The sequence below is a fragment of the Hylobates moloch genome, unplaced genomic scaffold, assembly GCF_009828535.3.
Source record: "Hylobates moloch isolate HMO894 unplaced genomic scaffold, HMol_V3 SCAFFOLD_12, whole genome shotgun sequence".
NCBI lineage: Eukaryota > Metazoa > Chordata > Mammalia > Primates > Hylobatidae > Hylobates > Hylobates moloch.
This window is the reverse complement of record NW_026652287.1, coordinates 43,258,256-43,277,314: the sequence shown is the minus strand read 5'-3', so window position 1 is coordinate 43,277,314 and position 19,059 is coordinate 43,258,256. Positions and strand designations below refer to the sequence as shown.

Sequence of the window (19,059 nt, the reverse complement as noted above, 5' to 3'; positions counted from 1 at the left end):
CCAAGGAGCTGGGATTACAGGCACCAGGCCCATACTACTGGGCCCTGCTATTTGCAAATACACTAGACGGGTTTTAGCTGCTCTCTGAACACCAGGTGGGAAATGGATTGTTTGGAAGGCAGAGGAATAGAGGAGGGACCTGATTAGGAAGGCGGGGGTGCTCCAGATGAGAGAAGAGGTGCTGTGACCTCAAGGTCTGGGGAAAGTGGGTGAATGCAGGGCTCCATCAAGGCTCTCAACAAGGTCTCTCTCCGGAGCTCAGATGTGAAGCCCAGAAGGCAGATCAGAGGCCTGAGGTCAGAGGCAGGTCAAAGGTGGCGGTCCCACCTGGTCCCCTTGGTGCCTTCCCTTAGAATGAAGTGACCAGCTGCCTGGAAGGGTGGGCAAGGGGGCAACAGGATGGGGTAAAGGCCAGTTACAAGTAGAATCCTGGAAGGCCGGGCGCAGTGGCTCACGCCTGTAATCCCAACACTTTGGGAGGCCAAGGCGGGCGGCTCACTTGAAGTCAGAAGTTTGAGACCAGCTTGGCCAACATGGTGAAACCCCATCTCTACCAAAAAGTACAAAAATTAGCTGGGCATGGTGGCACACACCTGTAATCCCAGCTACTCGGGAGGCTGAGGCAGGAAAATCATTTGAACCCCCGGGAGGCAGAGGCTGTAGTAAGCCGAGATCCCGCCACTGTACTCCAGCCTGGGTGACAGAGTGAGACCCTGTCTCAAAACAAACAAAAACCAAGTAGAATCCTGGATAGACAGTGGCTCAGGGACTCAGCTGTCCCCAAATCACCTACCTTAGCTCTTCGTGCAGGGGATGGGGGATCTCCAAGATCTTCAAAGATAGGGAGGTGTCCTCAAGATCTTCAAAGGTGGCCAGGCGTGGTGGCTCACGCCTGTAATCGCAACACTTTGGGAGGTCAAGATGAGAGGAGGCCATCTTAAGGCCAGGAGTTCAAGACCAGTCGGGGCAACATAGCAAGATTCTGCTTCTGTTTCTGTTTTTTGTTTTTTTTTTAATGTTTCCTCGAAATCCCACCTTAACATCTACACAATGGTGCCTACAGTTTTCCCCATTAACTTCCTCTCTGTGGACAGAATATTCCCCTCCCCACCTAAGTTCAGCCGGAAGGAGATGCCTCAACCCCCCCACCCAGGCTTCCCAGAGCTGAGAACAAAGGAAACCAGTTTAGTTCGAATTTCCTGTGAATTCAACTGGGGGCCAGCAGTGCAATTGAGACCAGCCCTTTCCCTGGGGCATACTCAGCAGCGCTGGCCACTTTGCAGAGCCCCGTCTGGGTCCCCCACCCTGGCCTCCAAGGGCCACAGCATCCCCTTCCACCCACAGGCCTGGGCAAGGTACAGTCCCCAGACTTCTGCAATCTTAACCGCTGTGCTTCCGTCGCAGTGGGAGGCCCCGCCTTTCCCCTTGCCTGCCCTTCGGGCACCTCAGGAAGGCACCTTCCTCTGTCAGAATGGCCACCATGGTACCATCCGTGTCGTGGCCCAGGGCCTGCTGGACTCTGCTGGTCTGCTATCTGCTGACCCCAGGTGAGGCCGGTCAAGCTGGGGAAGGCTGGAGAGGGCTGGGTGTTGGGGATCAGTAGAGGGTAGAGGAAGAGAACGCAACGCTGTTCGCATCCTGCCACACTGCGACCTGGCTGCTGACTCTGTATCCTCGGGAGAAAGTTCTGGTTCCTTAGTTCAGCCTTCAGGTGGTAGGCCCCAGCATACGGCTTGTACACCATCCCTCTCCCCTAACACACACACACACACACACCCCTCACGCTTCCTGCTCCATCTGAACTCCTGAAATTTGCCCTTTGTGTATGTGGTTCCCTCTGCCAGGATCACCTGTCCCTTTCACTTGCTAACTCCTACTTAGCCTTCAGTTTCGGCCTGCAACGGTCCCCGCCTCCAGGAAGCCTTCCCTGACTCACCTCCTCCTATGCTGGATCAAGATCCTCTTCTGGCCTCCTTCTGAGTTCTCCCTGGTCCCTGATGGATTATACCTTTCCCACTGGACCATGCGGGCGGGAACCCTTCTGTCTCGGCACAAGGAAAGAGGTGTTAAATGGTGGGGCATGTTGATGCGTGGGTTGGGGGGCAAGGAAACAAACACCAGGACTTCTTTATGTTCCTGAAGGTGCCCAGGGGCAGGAGTTCCTGCTGCAGGTGGAGCCCCAGAACCCTGTGCTTCCTGCTGGAGGGTCCCTGTTGGTGAACTGCAGTACTGATTGTCCCAGCTCTAAGAATATCGTCTTGGAGACGTCCCTATCAAAGGAGCTGGTGGACAATGGCATGGGCTGGGCAGCCTTCCACCTCAGCAACGTGACTGGCAACAGTCGGATCCTCTGCTCAGCGTACTGCAATGGCTCCCAGATAACAGGCTCCTCAAACATCACCGTGTACAGTGAGTCGATGTGTCCGGAGGTGGGACTGGTCTTGGGTAGTGGTGTGGGCAAGTGGCCAATGGCTCAGGAGAGTGGGGACCCTCCGTTTGCAAAGAATGGACCAGGGTTCTGACCCAGAGCTCAGACCTGGACATTTGTGTGTGAGATACAAAGATAGACAGAGACAGAGACACAGAGACATAGAGACATAGAGACGCATCTCAATCTCATGCCAAGGCAGCAGTTGTGAAGTCAATTCGCTTGGGCCCCAACAAGCATTTTTTTTTTTTGAGACAGAGTTTCGCTCTTTTTGCCCATGCTGGAGTGCAGTGGCGCAATCTCGGCTCACTGCAACCTTTGCCTCCTGGGTTCAAGTAATTCTCCTGCTTCAGCCTCCCAAGTAGCTGGGATTACACATGCACGCCACCACACCCAGCTAATTTTGTATTTTTAGTAGAGACGGCATTTCACCATGTTGGCCAGTCTGGTCTTGAACTCCTGACCTCAGGTGATCCGCCCACCTCGGCCTCCCAAAGTGCTGGGATTACAGGCATGAGCCACTGCACCCGGCCCCAACAAGCTTTTTTTTTTTTTTTTTGAGATGGCGTCTCTCACTCTGTAGCCCAGGCTGGAGTGCAGTGGTGCAATCTCGGCTCACTGCGACCTCTGCCTCCCGGGTCCAGCTAATGCCCAGCTAAATTTTGTATTTTTAGTAGAGACGGGGTTCAACCATGTTGGCCAGGCTGGTCTTGAACTCCTGGCCTCGTGTTCCGCCCACCTCAGCCTCTCAAAGTGCTGGGATTACAGGCGTGAGCCACTGCGCCTGGCCCCAACAATAATCCCAACACTTTGGGAGGCCGAGGCAGGAGGATTACTTGAGTCCGGAAATTTAAGACCAGGCCGAGCAATATAGTGACACCCCATCTCTACAAAAATAAATAAAAAATATTAGCTGGGCATGGTGGCACATGCCTGAAGTCCCCTGGGGGGACTGAGGTGGGAGAATCGCTTGAGCCCGGGAGTTCAAGGCTGTAGTGAGCTATAATTGCACCACTGCACTCCAGCCTGTGCAAAAAAGCAAGACCCTGTCTCTTTTTTTTTCATTTTTTTTTTTTTTTTTTTTTTTGAGACGGAGTCTCGCTCTTTCACCCAGGCTGGAGTGCAGTGGCGCGATCTTGGCTCACTGCAGGCTCCGCCCCCCGGGGTTCACGCCATTCTCCTGCCTCAGCCTCCCGCGTAGCTGGGACTACAGGCGCCTGCCACCTCGCCCGGCTAATTTTTTGTATTTTTAGTAGAGACGGGGTTTCACCGTGTTAGCCAGGATGGTCTCGATCTCCTGACCTCGTGATCCGCCCGCCTCGGCCTCCCAAAGTGCTGGGATTACAGGCGTGAGCCACCGCGCCCGGCCGAAGACCCTGTCTCTTAAGCAAAAAAAGGGGGTACCCCTTTCAGTCAGCAGTAGGCGAATGGAGGTTTTACATTTACACTTTTTTATACTTTTGTTTTAGAGACAGGATCTTCCTATGTTGCCCAGGTTGGTCTCAAACTCCTGGGCTCAGGCAATCTTCCCACTTCAGTCTCTCCAGTAGCTGGGATTGCAGGCCTGAGCCACTGTACCTGGCTACTTTTTTTTTTCTTTTCTTTTCCTTTTTTTTTTTGAGACAGAGTCTCGCTCTGTCCCCCAGGGTAGAGTGCAGTGGCGCAATCTGGGCTCACTGCAATCTCTGCCTCCCGGGTTCAAGCGATTCTCCTGCCTCAGCCTCCTGAGTAGCTGGGATTACAGGCGCACGCCAACACGCCCGGCTAATTTTTGTATTTTTAGTAGAGACAGGGTTTCACCATGTTGGTCAAGCTAGTCTCGAACTTCTGACCTCATGATCTGCCTGCCTCGGCCTCCTAAAGTGTTGGGATTACAGGCGTGAGCCACCGCGCCTGGCCTTTTCTTCTTCTTCTTTTTTTTTTTTTTTTGGAAATGGAGTCTCACTCTGTTGCCCAGGCTGGAGTGCAGTGGCACGATCTCGGCTCACTGCAACCTCCACCTCCCAAGTTCAAGAGATTCTCCTGCCTCAGCCTGCTGAGTAGCTGGGACTACAGGTGTGCACCACCATGCCCAGCTAATTTTTGTATTTTTAGTAGGGACAGGATTTCACCATGTTGCCCAGGCTAGTCTCAAACTCCTGGCCTCAAATGATCTGCCCGCCTTGGCCTCCCAAAGTGCTGGGATTACAAGCGTGAGCCACCATGCCTGGCCTACTTTTTGATTTTTTTTTTTTCTTTGAGACGGAGTCTTGCTCTTGTCACCGATGCTGGAGTGCAATGGCGCGATGTCAGCTCACTGCAACCTCCGCCTCCTGGGTTCAAGTGATTCTCCTGTCTTAGCCTCCTTAGTAGCTGGGATTACAGGCATGTGCCACCACGCCCGGCTAATTTTTGTATTTTTAGTAGAGACAGGGTTTTGCCATATGGGCCAGGTTGGTCTCAAACTCCAGACCTCAAGTGATCTGCCTCCCTCGGCCTCCCAAAGTGGTGGGATTACAGGCATGAGTCACCTTGCCCAGCCTTTTTTTTTTTTTTGACATAGAGTCTCTCTCTGTCGCCAGGCTGGAGTGCAGTGGCACTATCTCAGCTCACTGCAACCTTCGCCTCCTGGGTTCAAGCGATTCTTGTGCGTCAGCGTCCTGAGTAGCTGGGATTACAGGCACGTGCTACCATGCCTGGCTAATTTTTGTATTTTTAGTAGAGATGGGGTTTCACCATGTTGGCAAGGCTGGTCTTGAACTCCCGGTCTCAGGTGATCCGTCCACATTGGCCTCCCAAAGTGCTGGGATTACAGGCATGAGCCACGGTGCCCGGCCTGAGGCCCAGGGTTTTGTAGGTGTACTTGGGAGGGCACCCAGCCTGGGAGTGTCAAGTCTCCTGTGACTGTGCCAGAGTATCTTGAGAGGCTGCCGCAGGGCTGGTGAACCAGGAAAGCCCTGAGTGTCTGAACCTGATTGGAGAGAACTGAACTAACCTCTGGTAGAGGCCAATGCAAGTGTTCAGGCCAGAAGCTAGGAGAAGGAGCCAACAGAGTCCCTAGACATGATATCCAGGAGGCATGTCTGTGGTTTGGGAGACCCACATTCTAGCTTGGGCTCTGCTACTTACTCTTTGTGTGTCCTTAAGTAATTCACCTCCCCTCTCTGAGCTATATATTTCTCCAACCATAAAAGAGAAAAAGGCCAGGTGCGGTGGCTCATGCCTGTAATCCCAGCACTTTGGGAGGTTGAGGTGGGTGAATCACTTGAGGCCAGGAGTTCGAGACCAGCCTGGCCAACATGGTGAAACCCCATCTACTAAAAATACAAAAAATTAGCCGGGCGTGGTGGCATGTGCCTGTAGTCCCAGCTACTCGGGAGGCTGAGACAGGAGAATCGCTTGAACCCGGGAGACGGAGGTTGCAGTGAGCTGAGACTGCACCACTGCATTCCAGCCTGGGAGACAGAGCAAGACTCCATCTCGGGGGAAAAAAAAAAAGTTACTGTTTATTAATATCTTTCCTTAGACCTTCAAGAGGTCATCCACCTTCATGCACACAACAACCTAGTGAAATCTTCTCTATTCTTCTCTTTTTTTCCTTTTTTTGAGACAGAGTCTTGTCACCCAGGCTGGAGTGCCGTGGCGCGATCTCAGCTCACTGCCACCTCTGCCTCCCAGGTTCAAGCGATTCTCCTGCCTCAGCCTCTCGAGTAGCTGGGATTACAGGCACACATCACCACACCAAGCTAATTTTTGTATTTTTAGTAGAGACAGGGTTTCACCATGTTGGCCAGGCTGGTCTCAAACTCCCGACCTCGTGATCCACCCACCTCGGCCTCCCAAAGCTCTGGGATTACAGGCGTGAGCCAATGCGTCTGGCCATAAACAGGAATTTTTAATATTCATATCATAGTCATAAACGTTCATCCCTTCCATCCTCATTTTTTTTTATTGTGCCATCTTTGAGAACAGAAAATTTTGTTCAGCGCCTTGCAAGGTGTCTGACAACACAGGAAATGATAATCACTGTGCTAATGATAATAGCAAACGCTTCGACTGGCCCAGTTCTAAGCCCTCTAAGTTTATTAACTCAAAGCTCACAGTTCTCGGCAGGACTGCCCTGTCTCCTCCCCAGTGCCTGGGGTGGGTGGGTGGGTGGGTGGGTTTGCACGACCCGCTAAGTGCCATCCTCCCCTCCTCTCTCAGGGCTCCCGGAGCGTGTGGAGCTGGCACCCCTGCCTCCTTGGCAGCCGGTGGGCCAGAACTTCACCCTGCGCTGCCAAGTGGAGGGTGGGTCGCCCCGGACCAGCCTCACGGTGGTGCTGCTTCGCCAGGAGGAGGAGCTGAGCCGGCAGCCCGCAGTGGAGGAGCCAGCGGAGGTCACTGCCACTGTGCTGGCCAGCAGAGGCCACCACGGAGCCCATTTCTCATGCCGCACAGAACTGGACATGCAGCCCCAGGGGCTGGGACTGTTCGTGAACACCTCAGCCCCCCGCCAGCTCCGAACCTTTGGTGAGAGAAGGGACTTCAGACGGTGGGTGACGAGCTGAGCCAGGGTAGATGGTGCCCTGACCTTGGGGTTCCTGAGAGTGGGGTACCCTGGACCTCACAGGCTTCTGGGAAGGAAAGCCCCCGGCCACTGGGCAGGGTGGCCCCAGAAGGAAGGCCCGAGCCGTGGGATCTTCGGAGAAGGCCGTTTTCATGGCCCTGTGTGTGTGTCCTGCGAAGAAGGGTGACCCAGTCAGCAAGATATCCTGATTGGGGGGGGATGAGGGTGTTCTGGGGAAGGCACAGTCCTGGGGGTTGTACTCATGCCCACCTTTCTCCTCAGTCCTGCCCGTGACCCCCCCGCGCCTCGTGGCCCCCCGGTTCTTGGAGGTGGAAACGTCGTGTCCCGTGGACTGCACCCTAGACGGGCTTTTTCCGGCCTCAGAGGCCCAGGTCTACCTGGCGCTGGGGGACCAGATGCTTAATGCGACAGTCATGAACCACGGGGACACGTTAACGGCCACAGCCACAGCCACGGCACGTGCAGATCAGGAGGGTGCCCAGGAGATCGTCTGCAACGTGACCCTAGGGGGCGAGAGACGGGAGGCCCGGGAGAACTTGACGGTCTTTAGTAAGAGGAGGCGTGGGAAGGGGGCGCGGCATCAGCAGCCTGGGGGCGTGGCAGAGGGGGCGGAGACTAGCCGAAAAGGTGGGGCCTGGCTTGCCCCAATAGCAGTTGCAACGTGGGCTGGGCCTGAGTGCCCGAAAGTTGGACACAGCCCGGAAAGAGGGCGAGGCTGGAACGGCCGAAACCGTGGCCCGGATATCCCGAGAGAAAAGGGGAGGGCGGAGGGAGCGGCTTGACCCACAGGAAGGTCCTGTTCATTAAGCTCCTGGGCAATGCCCCGCCTTTAGGCTTCCTAGGACCCATTCTGGACCTCAGCGAGCCCAGCGTCCCTGAGGGGGCCACAGTGACCGTGAGTTGCATGGCTGGGGCTCGAGTCCAGGTCACGCTGGACGGAGTTCCGGCCGCGGCCCCGGGGCAGCCAGCTCAACTTCAGCTAAATGCTACCGAGAGTGACGACGGACGCAGCTTCTTCTGCAGTGCTACTCTCGAGGTGGACGGCGAGTTCTTGCACAGGAACAGTAGCGTCCAGCTGCGTGTCCTGTGTGAGTCGGTCACCCTGACCTTTAATCCCTCCACCCCTGCCCTGGAAAGATTAGACGCTCCTCTGCACCACTGTGCCTCGGGTGTGTTGGGTGTCTGATCACACATGGTGGTTCCACAGATGGTCCCAAAATTGACCGAGCCACATGCCCCCAGTACTTGAAGTGGAAAGATAAAACGAGACACGTCCTGCAGTGCCAAGCCAGGGGCAACCCGTACCCCGAGCTGCGGTGTTTGAAGGAAGGCTCTAGCCGGGAGGTGCCGGTGGGGATCCCGTTCTTCGTCAGTGTAACACATAATGGTACTTATCAGTGCCAAGCGTCCAGCTCACGAGGCAAATACACCCTGGTCGTGATGATGGACATTGAGGGTGAGCTAACACCGGGCTGCGGGTCTGGACCGGTAAGCTGGGGGGCGGGGGGTTGGAGACAGGGGGGACGCATATTGACTTAGCGCTTTCTCTGCACAGCTGGGAACTCCCACTTTGTCCCCGTCTTCTTGGCGGTGTTAACGACCCTGGGCGTGGTGACTGTCGTAGTGGCCTTAATGTACGTCTTCAGAGCGCAGAAACGGAGCGGCAGGTACCATGTTAGGCAGGAGAGCACCTCTCTGCCCCTCACGTCTATGCAGCCGACAGAAGCAATGGGGGAAGAACCGTCCAGAGCTGAGTGACGCTGGGATCCGGGGTCAAAGTTGGTGGGGGCTTGGCTGTGCCCTCAGATTCCGCACCAATAAAGCCTTCAAACTCCCTAATCTGTGGTTTGATTCCACCCGCGCTGCAAGGCTCTCCCACCCAGGTGCACAACCACTGAGTAGCGCCGCTGCAACGGAAGGGGGCGGGGTCTGTAGCGCGCAGACGCAGCATGAACTCTTGAGAGGCGGGCTGGGACTTAGCCAATGGGGTGAGGGGGAAGGGAAGTAGGTGGGGTTTCTCCCAGCCAATCGACGGGCGCGCCCTCGTTGCCGCTCCATGGTGCTCCGCCCCGGCTCGCTGGTCCCAGAAGGCGCCGGGTTTCCCAAGATGGCGGCGGACGTGTCCGTTACTCACCGGCCCCCGCTGAGCCCTAAGGCTGGGGCCGAAGTCGAAGCCGGCGATGCCGCGGAGCGCCGGGCACCAGAAGAAGAGCTGCTGCCTCTAGATCCAGAAGAGATCCGGAAACGCCTGAAACACACCGAGCGCCAGTTCCGTAACCGCCGCAAGATACTGATCCGGGGCCTCCCGGGGGACGTGACCAACCAGGTATTGGGGGGGCGGTGTAGGAGCGTGGCGGGAAATACTACGATGCGCGTGCGCGGGGGGAACCGGGCGACACCAACGCTGAGGTGCGCGGGGGTCGTTGGCGGGGGCGTCCAAGCGCCGGATCCACGCGGGATCGGGAGAGACCAAGAGCAGGATGTCGGGGGGCGATAATGAAAGGGGAAACCGACTGTGAAGTGAGGAAGGGCGTTGCTAGGGGCGACCACAGGCGTCGGCGACACCAAGTGATGGAAGCGGGCGGGGAATGGAAGAGGGCGGACAGCTTTGGTCCTGTTGGGGAATTGTGAATGGGCTGGTACATTGGACCACCAGTTGCCCCCTGCTTGGATGATGCTTTTCTCCACCCACTCTACCACAGGGTGGCGGGACCTCAAATCCAGAAGTTTCAGGACTGCAGAGAGTACGCCCCTCCATATCACGCGTTTATTCACTGCTCTCAGAGATAAATCCGGAAGTTACAGCAGCCCCTGGGTCTCAGCCCCCAAAACCTCAGGATTAATTTGGGAAAATGGGGTCTCCTGCCACCAGCCTACAGACCTACAGGAAGGAAGCGACGCCTGTGTTCTATGGAGCCCCTCGTGGCTAATCTTCCTGCTAGGAGTGCCCTTCTCATGGGGCCAGCATGGGGCAGCGCTTCCCAATGCTCTTTGGACCCAGGGAAATGGCATCTATACTGCCCTGCCCTATGGTGGTGAAATAGGTTCTCGCTTTCTGCTGCTGAGATTCCCTGCTCTCCGGCCCACCAGCACGCTTGCCACTGGCCCTCCCTGCCCATGGGTGGGCACGTGGCTAGTGGGACCCTAGGGATGTTGGGAGGGGCTGAATTTGGGGACAGATCGGGACAGGGATCATTAAGGATGGTCAGGTTTCTTTCTGGGTCTTCCTCTCAGTGTCTGCAGTCTCTCAGCTGGGAACACATTGTTTCTCCTGCAAGATGCACAGTGTGTCTGGCCCCAGCAGGCCCCAGCACTTTGCCTTCAAAGCTGGCTTGAGAGGCTGGGCATGGTGGCTCATCCCTTTAATCCCAGGACTTTGAGAGTCTGAGGCAAGAGGAGGCTGTATTGAACCCAAGGGTTCGAGACTAGCCTGGGCGGTATAGTGAAACCCCCATCTCTACAAAAAATTTTAAAAAATTAGCCAGGCATGGTGGTGCATGCCTGTAGTCCCAGCTACTCAGGAGGCTGAGGTGGGAGGATCACTTGAGCCTAGGAGGTTGAGGCTGCAGTGAGCTATGATCGTGCTACTGCACTCTAGCCTAGGTGACAGAACAAGACACTATCTCTAAAAAAAAGAAAAATAAACGATCTGGCTTGTAAGAGGGCAGCCTTATCAGCAGAAGGAAATTGGGAGGCATGTGAACCCACACAATGTGGGGCTTACTAGTAGGTGGGCTCCCCAGTCAGGTACCCATGGGTGGCTGCGCTGCCCAACTGCATGGCCTCCAGCAGATCTCTTCACTTCTCCTAGCCTAAGTTTTCTCATATACAACATGAGTTTGTTAATACTTCACTTACGGAGTTGTTGGAAACAGTGAATCTTGCAAAAGGAGGTTCATGCAGGTTAAATGACTTCCCTAAAGGCATACTCTTTTTTTTTCTTTTTTTTTTTTTTTTTTTTTTTGAGACGGAGTCTCACTCTGTCGCCAGGCTAGAGTGCAGTGGCTTGATTTCTGCTCACTGCAACCTTCACCTCCCGGGTTCAAGCAATTGTCCTGCCTCAGTCTCCTGAGTAGCTAGGACTACAGGCACACGCCACCACAGCCCGCTGATTTTTGTATTTTTAGTAGAGACGGGGTTTCACCTTGTTGGCCACGATGGTCTCAATCTCTTGATCTTGTGATCTGCCCGCCTCGGCCTCCAAAGTGCTGGAATTACAGGCGTGAGCCCGGCCTCTCTTTTTTTTTTTTTTTTTTTTGAGACAGTGTCTCCCTTTGTCGCCCAGGCTGGAGTGCAATGGCACACTGCAACCTCTGCCTCCTGGGTTCAAGCAATTCTTCTACCTCACCCTCCCGAGTAGCTAGGATTATAGGTGTGACCACCACTCCTGGCTAATTTTTATATTTTTAGTAGAGACAAGGTTTCACCATGTTGGCCAGGCTGGTCTTGAACTCCTGACCTCAGGTGAGCCACCCCGTCCAGCCAGCTAAAGGTATACCCTCTAAGAGCATGTTGCCTGGGTAATAGCACAGTCTGCAGCCAGGTTCTGAATCCCAGCTCTGCCAGGTATGAGCAGAATGACCTTGGCCAAATTACTGCATCGAGCCTCAGTTTCCTCATTGGTAAAATGCGGGGTGGTAATTGACCTGTCTTCATAGCTGGTGGCAGCTATGAAGCGGCTCCGGGTTGCCCTCTTCAATCTCCAGTAACTCCCTGTCTTTTGTCTTGTATCTCCACAGGAAGTACATGACCTGCTCAGTGACTATGAGCTCAAATACTGTTTTGTGGACAAATACAAAGGGACAGGTTTGTGGGGCCATGGGGCGGGCCAGGGCAGGGAGTGACCATCCCTGAAGATGGGAGGGCGTGGCTCACTGTCTGCTGCTTGGAGCTTCAGGCCCAGTATTGCCCCCCAGGCCAACATGGCAGGTTGCCCCAATCTGCCTGTCATCCTGTCATCTTGGGACAGCCTTCATGTTCTCCTTGGAGAACACTGGGCATCGGGCTGATTCTCTTCCTACTCCACTCACTTGGCATTGAGCTAATTCTTTTTTTTTTTTTTTTTTTTGAGACGGAGTCTCGCTCTGTCACCCAGGCTGGAGTGCAGTGGCGCAATCTCGGCTCACTGCAAGCTCTGCCTCCCGGGTTCATGCCATTCTCCTGCCCCAGCCTCTCCGAGTAGCTGGGACTACAGGCGCCCGCCACCACGCCCGGCTGATTTTTTTTTGTATTTTTAGTAGAGACGGGGTTTCACCGTGGTCTCGATCTCCTGACCTCGTGATCCACCCGCCTCGGCCTCCCAAAGTGCTGGGATTACAAGCGTGAGCCACCGCGCCCGGCTACATTGAGCTAATTCTTGACAATGTTTGGCCGTGGGTTCATTCTCTTCCTACCCCTCTTGCCTCACTCAGCCAGTCACCCCTGCTTGTGTGGTTTTTTTTTTTTCTTTTTTTGAGATGGAGTCTTGCTCTGTCGCCAGGCTGGAGTGCAGTGGCGCGATCTCGGCTCGCTGCAACCTCCGCCTCCGGGGTTCAGCCCATTCCCCTGCTTCAGCCTCCCGAGTAGCTGGGATTACAGGCATGTGCCACCACGCCTGGCTAATTTTTGTATTTTTAGTAGAGACAGGGTTTCTACCTGGGTGGGTCCAGGTTAACCAGGTGAGGATGTGGGGCTCAGTGTTCCACGCCCAGGGAACAGCAGCTGCAAAGGCCCCTCTGGAGTGTGCCTGGCGTGGTCCAGGTAGTGGTGAGATGGGAGGGGAGGTCAGCGAGCCCACGCAGTCTGCACTGCACCTTGCAGCTAGAAGCCACCAGATGGATGTGGCGTGATCTGGTTATCATTTTGAACAAAGCTTCCTGCGGCCGCTGGGTGGATCGCAAATCTGGGGCAGCACGTGGCAGCAGGGTTCAGGGGCACTGGTGGCCTGGAAAGGTGGCAGGGGTGGGTGGTGTGTAGAGTGGGGCTCTGGAGTCCGGCTGCCTGGGTTCAAGTCCAGGCTCCTCTACTCGGGCACGGGGTGCTGTTCTGGGCCCGTTTCCTCTCTGGCAAAATGGTGATTGTGACGATTAAGTTATATCCATTTGACAGATGAGGAAACTGATACCCCCAAAGCCACCTGGGGCTTGGGGCTTAAATCTGGGCCCCACTGAGCATGGGCTTAACCACTGCCCTTGGTATCACCCGAGTGATCCACGGCGTTCTTAGGACAGAGCCAGGCCCACAGTTGGTGAGCGCTGCTGTGGGTGCAGGTGGATGCCGGGCTGGGAGACGGAGTGGGCTTCGTGGAGCCTGGAGTCAATGGCAGGCGCTCTCGCCTGTGTCAGTCACCAAGGCTGGCAACTGCTCAGATCGGCAGGCACCTGAGATGCCCAGCATTTGGAGGTCCCACCTGGTTTGCAGGGTGGCGGGGTGGAGGGGCAGGCCCTCTGGGCCCGGTTGACCTCGCGCTGCCCTCCTCCCACCTCAGCCTTCGTGACCCTGCTGAATGGGGAGCAGGCCGAGGCCGCAATCAACGCTTTCCACCAGAGCCGCCTGCGGGAGCGCGAGCTGTCGGTGCAGCTGCAGCCCACGGATGCCCTGCTGTGCGTGGCCAACCTGCCCCCCAGCCTCACACAGCAGCAGTTCGAGGAGCTGGTGCGGCCCTTCGGCAGCCTGGAGCGCTGCTTCCTGGTCTACAGTGAACGCACTGGCCACTCCAAGGGCTATGGCTTTGCCGAGTACATGAAGAAGGACTCGGCCGCCCGTGCCAAGTCGGACCTGCTGGGCAAGCCGCTGGGACCACGCACCCTCTACGTGCACTGGACAGATGCCGGGCAACTGACGCCTGCCCTTCTCCACTCCCGCTGCCTCTGTGTGGACCGCCTGCCACCTGGCTTCAACGATGTGGACGCTCTGTGCCGGGCGCTGTCAGCTGTCCACAGCCCCACCTTCTGCCAGGTGAGCCCTGTGGAGAGCACTGGGGAGCAGGTGCCAGGCCCAGAGAACCTGAGGGAGTCTTTGGAGTCATCTGCCTTTTCTTTTTTTTTTTTTGAGAGAGTCTCACTTTGTCACCCATGCTGGGGTGCGGTGATACAATCTCAGTTCACTGCAACCTCCACCTCTTTGGTTCAAGCGATTCTCCTGCCTTAACCTCCAGAGTAGCTGGGATTATAGGCGCCCTGCCACCATGCCTGGATAATTTTTATATTTTTAGTAGAGATGGGGTTTTGCCATGTTGGCCAGGATGGTCTTGAACTCCTGGCCTCAGGTAATCCACCCACACTGGCCTCCCAAAGTGCTGGGATTACAGGCGTGAGCCACCGCGCCCGGCCAGGGGATTTGAATCCCTCTGCAGCCTCAGGCCTCACTGTCCCTCTATCAGATGCAGGCGAGGCCACTCTTGTAACTGTGGATCTCAAGGCTTGCTCACCACTCACCTCCTCATTCGCTAGTTCCCTCATCAAACCTCCCATGGGGTTCCAGACCTGGGCCAGGCATTGAGGAGGCTGCAGAAGAGCCCACAGTCTATTTGAGCCTTGAGGTCAGAGACTGAGGCTTCGCCAGATCCCAGCCCTCCCTGGAGCTCGGGCCAGTCACTGGTTCTCTGATCTGCAGTTTCCCTCCTCCATAAGCAGGGACTCAATACTTGCACAATGGGTTGGCAAAACAGTCCCTTGTTTATTCAAGCCACACATGCCAGGCACTTCTGTGTGTGTGCCTTGCCCTGTGACAGGCGCAGTGGGGCGAGAATAGGCCAGACTCACTCTCTAAGAGCCCCCAGAAGGTCTTGATCCCCAGAGATCCCAAAGGGAACATTCCACCAGCACTTGCTGTGGACTCTGAGTACGTAATCTTCAGTTGCTTCATCCTGTAGCAACCCTGAGAGGCAGGTATCACTCCCATTTTCAGGTGAGGATACCAAGGCACAGAGGGGTCAAGTAACTTGCCTAGAGTTAAACAGCCAGGGTCTGGCAGAGTTGGGATCAGAACACCGCAGCCTAGCTCCAGAGCCTGGGCCAGTGAGAGGAGGCCAGTGCAGAGGCTTAGAAGGGGTAGACCTGGCCAGGCACAGTGACTCACACCTGTAACCCTAACACTTTGGGAGGCTGAGGTGGGCGGATCCCTCGACCCCAGGAGTTCGAGACCAGCCTGGGCAATATGGTGAAATCCTCTCTATACAAAAATTAGATAGGTATGATGGTGTGCCTGTAGTCCCAGCTACTCAGGAGGCTGAGGTGGGAGGATTGCTTGATTCTGGGAATCCGAGGCTGCAGTGAGCCACGATCGCACCACAGCACCATGACACTACAGCCTGAGCAACAGAGCTAGACCCTCATCTCAAAAACAGAGAGACAGTCCTGGGCTTGGACCCCCAGCTCTGTGGGTTTGAGTGGGTCCCTCTCGTGTAAGTGGGGTATTGGTGCCCCATTTAAACTAGGTGTCTGTTGGGGGGCAGAGGCAGGAGGATCACTTGAGACCAGGAGTTCAAGACTAGCCTGGGCAAGATAGTGGGACACCATCTCTATATTTAAAACAAGAAACAGGCTGGGTGAGATGGCTCATGCATGTAATCCCAGCACTTTGAGAGGCCGAGGCAGGTGGATCACTTGAGGTCAAGAGTTCGAGACCAGCCTGGCCAACATGATGAAACCCTGTCTCTACTAAAAATACAAAAAAAGGCCGGGAGCAGTGGCTCATGCCTGTAATCCCAGCACTTTGGGAGGCCGAGGTGGGTGTATCACGAGGTCAGGAGATTGAGACCATCCTGGCTAACATGGTGAAACCCTGTCTCTATTAAAAATACAAAAAATTAGCCGGGCGTGGTGGTGGGCACCTGTAGTCCCAGCTACTCGGGAGGCTGAGGCAGGAGAATAGCGTGAACCCGGGAGGCGGAGCTTGCAGTGAGCCGAGATTGCGCCACTGCACTACAGTCTGGGCGACAGAGCGAGACTCCGTCTCAAAAACAAAACAAAACAAACAAAAAAAAATTAGCCAGGTGGGGTGGTGCAGGCCTGTAATCCCAGCTACTTAGGAGGCTGAGGCAGGAGAATCACTTGTACCTGGGAGGCGGAGGTTGCGGTGAGTGGAGACTGCACCACTGCACTCCATCCTGGGTGACAGAGCGAGACTCTGTCTCAAAGAAACAAAAAAACCAAAAACTGAGTATCCATGGCCGGGCGCGGTGGCTCACGCTTGTAATCCCAGCACTTTGGGAGGCCGAGGCGGGTGGATCACGAGGTCAGGAGATCGAGACCACGGTGAAACCCCGTCTCTGCTAAAAATACAAAAAAAATTAGCCGGGCGTGGTGGCGGGCACCTGTAGTCCCAGCTACTCAGAGAGGCTGAGGCAGGAAAATGGCGTGAACCTGGGAGGTGGAGCTTGCAGTGAGCCAAGATCGCGCCACTGCACTCCAGCCTGGGCGACAGAGCGAGACTCCACCTCAAAAAACAAAAACAAAAAAAAAGACTGAGTATCCATGAGCCATGGGAACCCCCTCTCTGTTTACTCATCATTCATTCATTCTGCTGCCTTCTCTTGGACACCCGCTACGTACCAGGCCTGCTACGTACCAGGCCACCTGTGCGGGCTCAGGACAGAAGATGAGTTAGTACAATGGCCTCACCTTTTTTTAATTTTTTGTTTTTATTTTTTTTTTAAGACAGAGTCTCGCTCTGTCACCCAGTCTGGAGTGCAGAGGCGCAATCTTGGCTCGCTGCATCCTCCGCCTCCTGGGTTCAAGTGATTCTCCAGCTTCAGCCTCCCGAGTAGCTGGGATTACAGGCGGCTGCCACCACACCCAGCTAATTTTTGTGTTTTTAGTAGAGATGGGGCTTCGCCGTGTTGGCCAGGCTGGTCTTGAACTCCTAACTTCAGATGATCCACCTGCCTCGGCCTCCCAAAGTGCTGAGATTACAGGCATGAGCCACCGTACCGGCCTGACCTTACCTTCTTATGTGGAGATCAAAGGTCACAGGGCCATGACCAGCTACAGGTACTCTCCTAGCCTGTTTCCATATCTCAAAATGGGGCTGGCAGTGCTTCATGATCAGGTTATTGTGAACAGCTGCCCATTCATTCCTCCAGTCGAACATTCACTAAACTTAATTTTTTTTTTTTTTTGAGACAGGTTCTCACTTTATCACCCAGGCTGGAGGAGTACACTCCAGCCTCAACCTCCTGGGTTCAAGAAATCTTCCTACCTTGGCCTCCCATGTAGCTAGGGAACTACAGGAATGCGTCACTATGCCCAGCTGATTTTTATTTTTTTTTATTTATTTTTATTTTTTATTTTTATTTATTTATTTATTTTTTTGGAGACGGAGTCTTTCTCTGTCGCCCAGGCTGGAGTGCAGTGGCGCAATCTCGGCTCACTGCAAGCTCCGCCTCCCAGGTTCACGCCATTCTCCAGCCTCAGCCTCCCGAGTAGCTGGGACTACAGGCACCCGCCACCATGCCCGGCTAATTTTCTGTATTTTTAGTAGAGACGGGGTTTCACCGTGGTCTCGATCTCCTGACCTCGTGATCCGCCCGCCTTGGCCTCCCAAAGTGCTGGGATTACAAGCATGAGCCACCGCGCCCGGCCAGCCCCAGCTGATTTTTAAAATTTTATGTAGAGGCCGGGCACAGTGACTCATGCCTGTAATCCCAGCACTTTGGGAGGCTGAGGCTGGCAGATCACTTGAGGTCAGGAGTTCGAAACCAGCCTGGCCAACATGGTAAAACCCTGTCTCATGGCCGGGCACGGTGGCTCACGCCTGTAATCCCAGCACTTTGGGAGGCTGAGGTGGGCGGATCACGAGGTCCGGAGATCGAGACCATCCTGGCTAACATGGTGAAACCCTATCTCTATTAAAAATACAAAAAAAAAAAAAATTAGCTGGGTGTGGTGGCATGTGCCTGTGGTCCCAGCTACTTGGGAGGCTGAGGCAGAAGAATCACCTGAACCTGGGAGACAGAGGTTGTGGTGAGCCAAGATCCCACTACTGCATTCCAGTCTGGGTGGCAGAGCGAGACTCCGTCTCAAAAAACAAAAAACAAAAACCCTGTCTCTACTAAAAATAGAAAAAAATTAGCCAGGCGTGGTGGTGGGTGCCTTTAATCCCAGCTACTCAGGAAGCTGAGGCAGGAGAATTGAACCAGGGAGGTGGAGGTTGCAGTGAGCCAAGATCATGCCACCACACTCCAGCCTGGGCAACAGAGCAAGACTCCATCTCAAAAAAAAAAAAATTATGTGAAGATGAGGTCTCCCTATGTTGCCCAGGCTGGTCTGAAACTCCTGTGCTCAAACAGTCCTCCTGCCTTGGCCTCCCAAAGTGCTGGGATTATAGATTCGAGCCACTGGGCCCGGTCTCACCACACATTTGTTGAGCATCTGATGAGTACCAGGCATTGAGGTGACGTCCTCCGAGGAGCTCACCTTTAACGTTAGGTGACCCGGTTGAATGGAGGATGGGCTTGACAGTGAAGCAGCTTGAGATTCACACATCAGTCCCTCTACTTAGGAATTGTGTGGCCTTGATCACTCTGTGACCCCTCTGAGTCTCTCTCTGTTCATCCCTAAGATGGGTGTGTTTATGGCCGGGCACAGTGGCTCACGCCTGTAATCCAGCACTTTGGGAGGCCAAGGCAGGCGGATCGCTGGAGGTTAGGAGTTCGAAACCAGCCTTGCCAACATGGTGAAACCTCATCTCTACTAAAAATACAAAAATTAGCTGGGCATGGTGGTGCACGCCTGTAATCCCAGCTACCGGGAGGCTGAGGCATTAGAATCACTTGAACCTAGGAGGTAGAGGTTACAGTAAGCTGAGTTCACATCACTGCACTCCGGGGTGAGAGAGCGAGACTCTGTCTAAAAAAAAAAAAAACCGATGGGTGTGGTTATGGGAGATCTGTGCCCAGACCTTGGCACAGGGTGTGGGCAGAGGTGAAGGGCTGCTACCTGCACCTTCGCTGCCTGGGCATTCAGCAAGTGCCGGGGCCCAGGCCCAACCACTTGCCTTAGCATTGCTACCTGGCTTGGCCACTGTCTGGAACGAGAGCCCTTCCTTCCCCACCCATTGCTGATTATCTCTTTTTTTTTTTTTTTTTTTTTTTTTTTTTTTT

At 54.8% G+C, this 19,059-nt stretch overlaps 2 protein-coding genes across 3 annotated transcripts in view; both read left to right on the top strand.

The window, feature by feature from the left end:
• Positions 1-1,209: 1,209 nt before the first annotated feature.
• Positions 1,210-8,816, top strand: ICAM3 (intercellular adhesion molecule 3). 2 transcript variants are annotated; one of them, XM_032169644.2, is made up of 7 exons: positions 1,212-1,547; positions 2,143-2,409; positions 6,614-6,919; positions 7,239-7,526; positions 7,811-8,065; positions 8,185-8,433; positions 8,533-8,816. In XM_032169644.2, the coding sequence occupies exons 1-7, from the start codon at positions 1,472-1,474 to the stop codon at positions 8,733-8,735; spliced, it is 1,644 nt and encodes a 547-aa protein (XP_032025535.1). In that variant the 5' UTR covers positions 1,212-1,471; the 3' UTR covers positions 8,736-8,816. The 2 variants fall into 2 exon arrangements, with proteins under 2 accessions (XP_032025536.1, XP_032025535.1); XM_032169645.2 differs by lacking the exon at positions 7,239-7,526 and having other exon boundaries at positions 1,210-1,547.
• A 259-nt stretch (positions 8,817-9,075) lies between these two features.
• Positions 9,076-19,059, top strand: part of RAVER1 (ribonucleoprotein, PTB binding 1) — a 16,481-nt gene continuing 6,497 nt past the window's right edge. Inside the window, exons 1-3 of the mRNA XM_058425756.1 lie at positions 9,076-9,303; positions 11,717-11,783; positions 13,444-14,102. Of these exons, the coding sequence (XP_058281739.1) occupies positions 9,085-9,303; positions 11,717-11,783; positions 13,444-14,102 (945 nt within the window). The 5' untranslated portion in view covers positions 9,076-9,084. The remainder of the gene's footprint in view (positions 9,304-11,716; positions 11,784-13,443; positions 14,103-19,059) is intronic.

Excerpts from the sequence above, each read along its gene's own strand:
- ICAM3 (XM_032169644.2), top strand. The coding sequence starts at position 1,472 with ATGGCCACCATGGTACCATCCGTGTCGTGGCCCAGGGCCTGCTGGACT. Across the intron at positions 2,410-6,613 it reads CTCAAACATCACCGTGTACA|GGCTCCCGGAGCGTGTGGAG; the intron begins GTGAGTCGATGT and ends CTCCTCTCTCAG. Across the intron at positions 7,527-7,810 it reads GGAGAACTTGACGGTCTTTA|GCTTCCTAGGACCCATTCTG; the intron begins GTAAGAGGAGGC and ends CCCCGCCTTTAG.